The 9,007-nt window shown below is 44.9% G+C and overlaps 1 protein-coding gene across 1 annotated transcript in view; it reads right to left on the bottom strand.

The window, feature by feature from the left end:
• CFAP77 (cilia and flagella associated protein 77) overlaps nucleotides 1-9,007 on the bottom strand; it is a 161,543-nt gene that overhangs the window by 8,036 nt on the left and 144,500 nt on the right. Inside the window, exon 6 of the mRNA XM_018565753.1 lies at nucleotides 4,456-4,551. Within this exon, the coding sequence (XP_018421255.1) occupies nucleotides 4,456-4,551 (96 nt within the window). The remainder of the gene's footprint in view (nucleotides 1-4,455; nucleotides 4,552-9,007) is intronic.

The raw sequence follows: 9,007 nt of genomic DNA, 5'->3' as shown, positions 1-9,007 counted from the left end.
ATACCCAACATGCCCAGTTTACAAATTGCGTGCGTCCGTGAAACGGCGAAAAACTGCAGTACCCCAAAAAGTCCACAGAAGACGCTTTAAAAGCCCCCACAGGTCATCAATTTAGAGATACCCCAAAATACTGGCCCAAGAATTATTGCTCTCACTCCGGCGTGCGCGGCGATACCCAACATGTGTAACGCGTTCGTCGTTTTCATAGGCGCACCCGACGCGTGTTTACGTGGCGACGCACGTGCTCGCGGCGGACTTTTACATTTTTTTATTATCATTATTAGATTTATTTGATTTTAACAGTTTAACAGTTTTTTTTTTTTACTTTACTTTGACTGCTGTGATAGCAGATGGTGGTGACAGGTACTCTTTAAGGTGATGCTGGGGGTCCAAAAGACCCCTAGTGGCACCTTGACAGTGGAAATAAGCTATTGAAGTGCAGATCGCTTATAGCTGGGCTGCAGGAGCCCAGAACTGACAGCCCAGGGATCGGAAGTGATGCAATCTACTTCACTCCCGGTCCCATAGAATGGGGAGGGGATCGATGAACGGAAGTTCGTCGATTTCCTCCCCAGCTCCCCGCGGACACAAAGGGCGCCGGTCCCGGGCCTGTAGGAGGGGCAACGGAGCCCGGGAAGCACGGCGGCGGTGTCCGGCGGGGGCGGCCCCTTCTTCGGGACACAGAAGCGATCTGGCGACAGGTAAGTTGTAAAGCTTACCTGTTGTAAAGCCGACAGTCGGCTCTACAAGTTTAAACAGAGTCCCGGCGGCAAAGTACACTGTACGTCATCAGTCGCGAAGGGGTTAAAGGAGAACTATGAGGTGAGTGATTTTCACTCAACCTCATAGTTCGAGCCGACTTGTGACAATGAGACTGTCACACGTCGGATCAATAGATTGGGAAGTGAGCGAACGCATATCGTCGCTTGCTCACTTCTCGATCATGTCCCTGCTTAGAGCCGTGACTGTCACTCCTTGCAGGGATTCCCACCTCCCTGCTCCGATCCATCAGCACTGACTGGAGGAAAGGACTCTCCAAACTCTTCACCCTTTTGTGAATAGACCTGTTAGAAGCTGATTGGTTGCCATGGTTACACTTTTACATCTGTGGCTACCTTTTGTGAACATACCAATCATAAAACCCACCCACACCTTCTCCATGCTGAGCATTTTGCTAAATTATATAAACCAAAGAGCTCTGGTAATCTCCAATGTATAAAGCTGGCAATACACCTCTCAATTTGTTTTGCTCAACCTGCGGGCTGAACAAAAAAAGATGATGCGATTCCTTCATCAACACAAACAGCGAATCGCCGCTGTTTGCATTGTATTCTGACATGTGCAGCCAGCTCTGATCGTATGAAGATTTTCCAGCCGGCTCCTTCGATCAGCTGATCGAAGAATGCCAGCTGAAAGGCGACAGCCCCACACACTGTGAATTTCAGCCAGTACATTAAAAACTGGCCGCAATTCGCCGAGGGCACCTTAACTCTTCTGCCATTGCGCAACCAGCGCACCACCTGCACATGCGCGATGTGAAATCCATTTGAAGCTGAACTCCGGGATAAGCAAATATAGTCTATATACAAGAGTCATATGTAATCTTACTTGAATCTTGGTGTGTTTTGTGTATTTCTCCCAGAGTTGTGCAGTAATCCAGTGGGAAACTTGGAGCTTCCTGTAATAAAGACCACTCACTGTTGCTCTCCCTCCTTCTGCAAGATGACTAGTCTTGTATCCGCCCCCCCTGCTGTAGTTTTCTGCAGGCATCCTGTAGTGGGTGAAGCCTGCTGGGTCCTTCCCACAGCTCACCTTTCTGCACAGGATATGTACAGCACAGTGACAATGTCATTTCTACATCTACAAGGTGAAAAATGGCTTTGCAAAGGCATTTCGCACGCAAAGTGGACTCGTATTCTTTGTATTTCTTTAGTAATATATTTAAATGAAAGCTTTCATGTTCGGAGTTCAGATTGAAATGGAACAATGTTGACAGGTCTTCTACTGAAACGAATGGAGTCCACCCTGCGCATGTGCAGGGGGGAAGACTTTAAAAAAGAAGTCAAGTGCAGCCAAGTCAGCAAAAGTCACCCAAGCCCTTTAGGTAAGGGCAGTATCTTATGTTATTGTTATGGGCAGGTTTACCATTCGGCATAGGAGGCATGCTCCCATAGCTGGAAGGAGGTGTTTCACTTTATGGGTATTTCCACAGTTTTACTCCCACCTTTAGAAATGCAGTCACTTAATTAAAGGTTATTTACACAATGTGACAATACTCAAAGCTAAGAACACTAGTCACCTAATCCTGGCAGAGAGGAGTTGCTTTTTGTGTCTATAGGCAGGAGTGATAGAAATACAGCCCTGGCTATTAGTGAAATACTCAGCACAGGAAAGGTGAGCCCTGAAGCATGAGGACCTAAAAGTGAACTTACCCTTTAAGCCTGACTGATGTTACTCCAAATCTACTTCATTAAACCAGGCAGTTTCCAGCATCCTTCTCCTTGTGAAACACAGAGTCTGGTTGCCTCTTATGACCTTTCTTTCAATAGTGAGAGGCAATAGGTAGCTCTGGGCAAACAAATGCCTATTTGCTTCTCCTCCTTGCACCATGCACTGCATTCAGAAGACTGACCGGCCTCCCCCCAGTGATGTACAGATGTATAGAGTTGAGGTAAACATCACTCGCACTGACATCTCCCCTGACTTCCTCAATCTGTTCCACGCTGGCCCCCTCTGTTCCAAGCAGAACACGCAGCAGTGGTGGCATCTCGGGGGCTTATAAAGAATTACTGACATATGTTAATGGAACGTGTCAAGGTGGAAAAAGAGCACAAGAGAGGAGACCTGCTTTATCATTGACCTGTCAGAGCTATTGTTGACTTTGTCAGCTCCTAGCATAGATAGAAAACCGGGAGAATCTTCTCGTCGCCTCCTGTGATAGAACAGGCTACTTTCTTAATAACATGCAGGTCCTTCTGTAATACTTCACCTATCTGTCTTGGAAGTGGAAAGTTGTGTTTATAGGCACATGGTAGAACATAATTATTGCCCTTACAGCAAGGGGGATATTATAATAAAAAATTATGAGGGAGCTGACATGACACAGCAGTGGTCCAATCCAGCTTCCTGATAGCCATGTGAATATCATGACCACATAGCACATGCATCAATGGCCAGCTTGAACCAAGCACAGCACCTAGGGATGACCATATCTATACCTGCTGATTGTACAGTACTGCAGTATGTGTTGACACTCGGTTTTACTTTTACTTCTCTTACTTACACATGAAAACCATGGCATTGAAACTTGAAAGAACCAGTCTACAATGTGTACCATTAATAATCTGAATCTCTACTACTGAACTGTCAGGGGGGATGAACGAGCCCCCCACATGGAAATGCAGCAACCATTATGTTCTCCTTTCCCCCCTTCCTTTTGTTGCTGCTTTTCCCGCTCTTTTCTGTTCTCTCCCAACAGGATTGGTCATTACAATATCCAGACAGACTTACATTATTTTAGGCGGGAAAAGTTGCTGGCTTCAACGGCCTCTGACTGGCTGAAGAGGGTTATATAAACACGGATCCGTTGGGACCTTTTACCTTTCTCCAGCTGACATCCAGAGGAGCTTCCCACCATCCCACACTATACCAAGTTGTAATACATTTCTGTCACGGCATTGTTTTATGTGGTCTGTCACCTCCCTGAGGGGGACATTTTAAAAGATATTAAAACCTGTTTTATTATTATTGGTGTGCTTGGGCCTTTTGCCATTTCTTGCCACTTGGAGTGTGTTTGTTTTTATTTTAATAATATTAAAAGGTTTGTTTGGTTTTGAGTGTCGCTGGTTTTGCCATGTAATAAAAGTGTAGTCCATTTGATGTATTTTCTGTCAGACCAAGTATTTCAGTGTCAGGTTGCAAGGCAATCCTGAGGGCCACCTGTCTCAGCTCGAAGCCTTAAAACTGCATGTAGCAAAAGTTCTTTCAGGGTTACGTGAAAGAAAACCAAAGACTTTGTCAACTGGCAGCTTTACCCATTTCCAGAAGCCTGGACAGATTGTCATTTATCAGATCTGAACTCAGGCAGAAGGCAGGTCAGCCTCTATGGGGGCCTTACAGCCTGACACTGGACTGACATTTCTGCTCTGTCAGGGAGAGAATGCTGGTGAATAACAACACACGTCTATCCCTAGGTTATGATCTGCTGATATAAAAATGTAAGAGTGGAGTTTTGGATATTTACACATTAATGTACCTGACTAGTTCTTTTTAAGGCATTTCCGTAACATGCACGATACTCCATGTATTTCCCCAAATCAGGTTAGATAAAGAAATGTTAACTTTACTTGTTGCTATGAGCAATGGCCCTTTTCATTTACTACTTGATTTTTCACAGCCATCAACTAATTTTGACCTTAACATAATCTGTGAATTAAGCTTTGTAGGACTACAAACCTTCTGATAACGCGGTAGTTGCCAGAGAGGCGCAGGGTCAGGTTCTGGCTGGTATCTCCTGAGCATTGTGGTGCGGGTATCCAGCACCTTAGCCATCTTCTGCAGATTAAAAAAAAGAAGGTTCCATCAACAAAGGGCAATATTTATACTGATAAAGACATTAACCCTCAGACTGGTATGAGTGAATTATACTTTGAGTACAGGATAGTTTGAAGGTAGACCACTTCTTGCAAACGGTCTTGCTCACTGGAAACCAACACATATTCATATACAGATAGGCATGGCACATTTTGGGCATCAAACTATTTTTTGATATCTGACTGCCAACATTTCTCTATGGCCAACGTAAAGAGTAATTGCGTCCAAGACTGATACTTCAGTTCTGATGTGGATGGGTTGAATCACTCTTTGGTTTCTTCAGTCTCTATGAGCTTCAATAGGTTATTGTAGCGCTCACCCCCGAAGGAGCCGCTGAATGCCCGGTTCATCTATAGTCTGTGTAGGGTATGATCTTCAGCTGCCCATCCATTAACATTAACCGCCCTTCTTCTGGTGCCCACAAACTGATGTCCACTCCAGTAGTATAATGCAGAATAACCTTTTATTGAACATCTTCATTGGGGAGAGAGGATATAGGGATTCTAAGCTTCCAGGGTGTCACAGACATAAGTTCCAGACTCACCAGACCTGGTTGGCATATCAGTGTAGATCCAATTGGGATGGCAACGGATGGCAACTGAAATAGCAGATGAGCAGGATGAATACAGATCCTCAACAGGATACTTCAGGATACTTCAAGAGCCATCATTGGTCCTGGGTCTCTTCCTCAGCAACAGCAGGCCTCCTCCATGTCGGAGGCCTCAGGGAACTATTTCCCTCACACAAGCCTATACCCATCCCCAGGTCTCAGGCCTGGCCTGGGGTGCAGGCTGAACAGCACCCAGCCCTATTCCATGGCTGGTCCTGGCTAGTCTGAGCACATGGCAAATCCCTCCAGTATACAGGTGAAACTCGAATAATTAGAATATCGTGCAAAGTTCATTTATTTCACTAATGCAACTTAAAAGGTGAAACTAATATATGAGAGAGACTCATTACATGCAAAGCAAGATAATTCAAGCCGTGATTTGTCATAATTGTGATGATTATGGCTTACAGCTCATGAAAACCCCAAGAACCCCAAATCCACAACCTCAAAAAAGTAGATTATTACATGCAATCTGGGGGGGGGTACAGGCAATGCCAGACACCTGTAATTAACCAGATAACTGCCACTATAATTCCAGCCAGGCTCATTACAGCCCTGGCTATCACTAAATGAGAAGGTGATGGGGGCTAAATTACGATTATTCATTATGACCATTAGGAGTTAGTCTCACTCTGTGTGTTTCTCCATGAACTTTTAAGTTTGGAATAATGTAGCAGGAAGAGTGAGACACAAAATGTGTGCAGTGGCACAGCCAGAAGATATCACCGCTGTTGTCCCTCAAAATTATAGGACGCCAGGGTATGATTTAGCCCAACCAGTTCCTAAAAGTCAAATAACAGTATGGATGGGCCTACCCTTTAACAGCCATTTAGGGCAACGTTATTTTTTTACCAGTCCACCCCCTTATGCTAATACTTAACTTACCCCATTCACCCACTGCCACCAAGTAAAAAAGAATATTAAAATATAAAACATCCACAACTTCTTCTCCTTCTAATGAATCCTAGGCTTATAGTCTCATGCACATAGGCAGCCTGGTTTCAAAAGCATTACTATTCCCAATTAGTTACAAAGTGATCTTCAATTAACACAACCAACAGAAAATACAGTTCTATTACACTCACAAGACTTCATCTATCAAAATGTTAACAAAACCTACAATAATAATGGGGCACGTTACATCGCACCACCATTAAAGATATGACAGATCTGTCCTAAAAACCCAACATTCAAACCAATCAACTGCTCACACAAAACAAGAGAAATATATAACTCTATATGATATTTCATGCTGTTATAAACTCAAACACATGATGCTTCATTATTCAAGTATTATACGGTGTTATTTGCCTAAAAAGCAGCAACAAAGTTGCTATTCCATGTCCATCCCAGGATGGCTACTAAGATCCTTCCAATTAGGGGCAAACAAACGCCAATCTTCACTGAATGTTTCAGCAAACCATAGGAACACTATATAGTTATACACAAAAACAATTGTCATGTATGGGAACATAAAGACACTTTCTCATATATTGCCATCCTTAAATTTAGAAGTTGATTGCTTTGAATGTTGGATACCCCAATACAGGGTTTTTAAAGGAGATTTTCACTCAACCTCATAGTTCGAGCCGACGTGTGACAGTGAAACTGTCATACATCGGCACAATAGATCGGGAAGTGAGCAAACGCATACCGTCACTCGCTCACTTCTCGATCATGTCCCTGCAAAGAGCTGTGACTGTCACTTACGGATTCCCTGCAGGGATTCCCCCTCTCCCCGCTCCGATCCTCCAGCGCTGACTGGCGGAACGGACGGGGGAGGGGGCGGGTACAGCTGGCTCTGCCTCTAGATAGGCAGAGCCAGCTGTCACTCATGCAGCTGGGTGGATCTCGACAGTAATGTCAGGATCCGTCATGGATGCGGTGGTCTCATTATACCGTGAGCTGTAGCTCGCGATATACTGAGCTATGGGTCACGGGAGGAGGTTAGTATATGTCATCCCGTGACCCTTAGGAGAACTATGGGGAAAAACACTTACCCCATAGTTCTCCTTTAGGCCTCGTTCACACCTGAACGTTTTGTAGCGCGTTCTACGCTCGACGAACGCTCTACAAAACGCTCAAACATCTAAATCCCATTGTATTCAATGGGTCTGGTTCACACCTTGGCGTATTTCAGCCCGTCCCTAACGCGCTGCAAAACGGCCCACGCCTGAAAAGGTACATGTACTACTTTGGGCCGTTTTTGTTGCGCGTTTCCATTGGGATACAGCCAAGCAGCCCTTGGAAACGCGCGTTTGTTGAGCGATTTTTTTTACCGCGAGTCGCGGTAAAAAAAAAACGTGTGACAGACGCGCATATGCAATACGCCTAGGTGTGAACCAGGCCTTAAGCAGATCTATCACATTTTAATTATGGTGGAATGTAATATGTCCTATTTATTACTAGGTTATTATAACTTTTGATAGATGAATAAATCTTATGAATGAAATAAAACAGGGGCAAGCAACCTTGGCACTCCAGCTGTTGTGGAACTATTAAACCCATGAGGCCCAGAGAGACTCTGATAGCCATAGGCATGACTTCCAGAGGCAGAATGGAATTTGTAGTTTGATCAAATCAGGAGTGCCGAGGTTGCCTTCTGCAGATTTCCCACAAGGCCACCGGGGCCGGGCCTTGGGGCAGCAGGGAATAGAGGGGCAGCACAGCCTCTGGGCAGGTACCCTGTTTCCCTGAAAATAAGACCTACCCCGAAAATAAGACCTAGTACCATTTTTGGGAATTGCTAAAATATAAGACCTACCCCGAAAATAAGACCTAGTTGCGACCTTTCCCAGGGCCGGTGGTGGCATAAGGGGGAACTTGAAGTGCCGCGGGAGAGAATCAGCGTTGCCAACGAAGCCATCGCTAGAGGAAGCGAGGCGGCAGCGGAGGGAGCAGAGCCAAATAATAAGCCGATGCTTCCTCTATAGCGCCGGCTCCTGTCACAGGTGGAGTCATACCAAATGCACTCCGCCTGTGAGGAATCCATAGTGAAAGCGCGCTTAGCTCATTCTGGACAGCGATTGGTTACCAAAATGCTCTTGGAAAGCTACAGCACCCCTGATTGCTCTGATCGTCCTATTCTTAACTTTGTCAGTTTGGATTATTTAATTAGGATTTGCACTAACTTTGGATTGTTGTACATTAAAAAAAAAATAAAAAATCAGACCTACCCCGAAAATAAGACCTAGTGTGTTTTTTTGAGCCCAAAAAAATATAAGACAGTGTCTTATTTTTGGGGAAACATGATAGTTTTCTTTATCTACAAGCAGGGCTAAATGTAGAGCGGCCAAGCCGGTGTTTTAGTACAAATGATCCCAGCGATGTCGTCAAGATCACTTGTAATATGCGTGCTGCTCCATCCCCCCGCCGCCACCCCTCTATGGTCTGCCCCTACCTCACCTCGCTGCTTCTCCCCACTGGCTTTCTTCCTTCCTGCCATGGTTTTCGGGGGTCCTCCGCTCCTCTGGAAGACTTGGAACCACGGCACATTCATTCACGATGAAGAGCGTGGAGCAGAGCGGAGAACGTCTGTTGCTCGCTTTGCTCTGTGTAAACACTGAGACAGGAGAACTGCACTCGCAGCCTTCCCATCTCAGCTATCACAAAAGTTCCAGCACAGTACTGTGCTAGAACTCCTGTATTGGAGGTGACAGGTTCAAAAGAGAACCTGTCACTTCCAAATGCTATCAAACAGAGGCTTGTGTGTGATAGCAATAAAGTTAAGTGGCAAAGAAAATGAATACAAATGTAAATTGATAAAAGTAAAAAATAATAAAAAAAATAAAAAGTACAAAAAGT

This window comes from Nanorana parkeri, unplaced genomic scaffold, assembly GCF_000935625.1.
Source record: "Nanorana parkeri isolate BGI_ZX_2015 unplaced genomic scaffold, ASM93562v1 scaffold884, whole genome shotgun sequence".
In the NCBI taxonomy this organism is placed as follows: domain Eukaryota; kingdom Metazoa; phylum Chordata; class Amphibia; order Anura; family Dicroglossidae; genus Nanorana; species Nanorana parkeri.
Note: the sequence above shows the minus strand (reverse complement) of the source record. Positions and strands in the feature narration are given on the sequence as shown.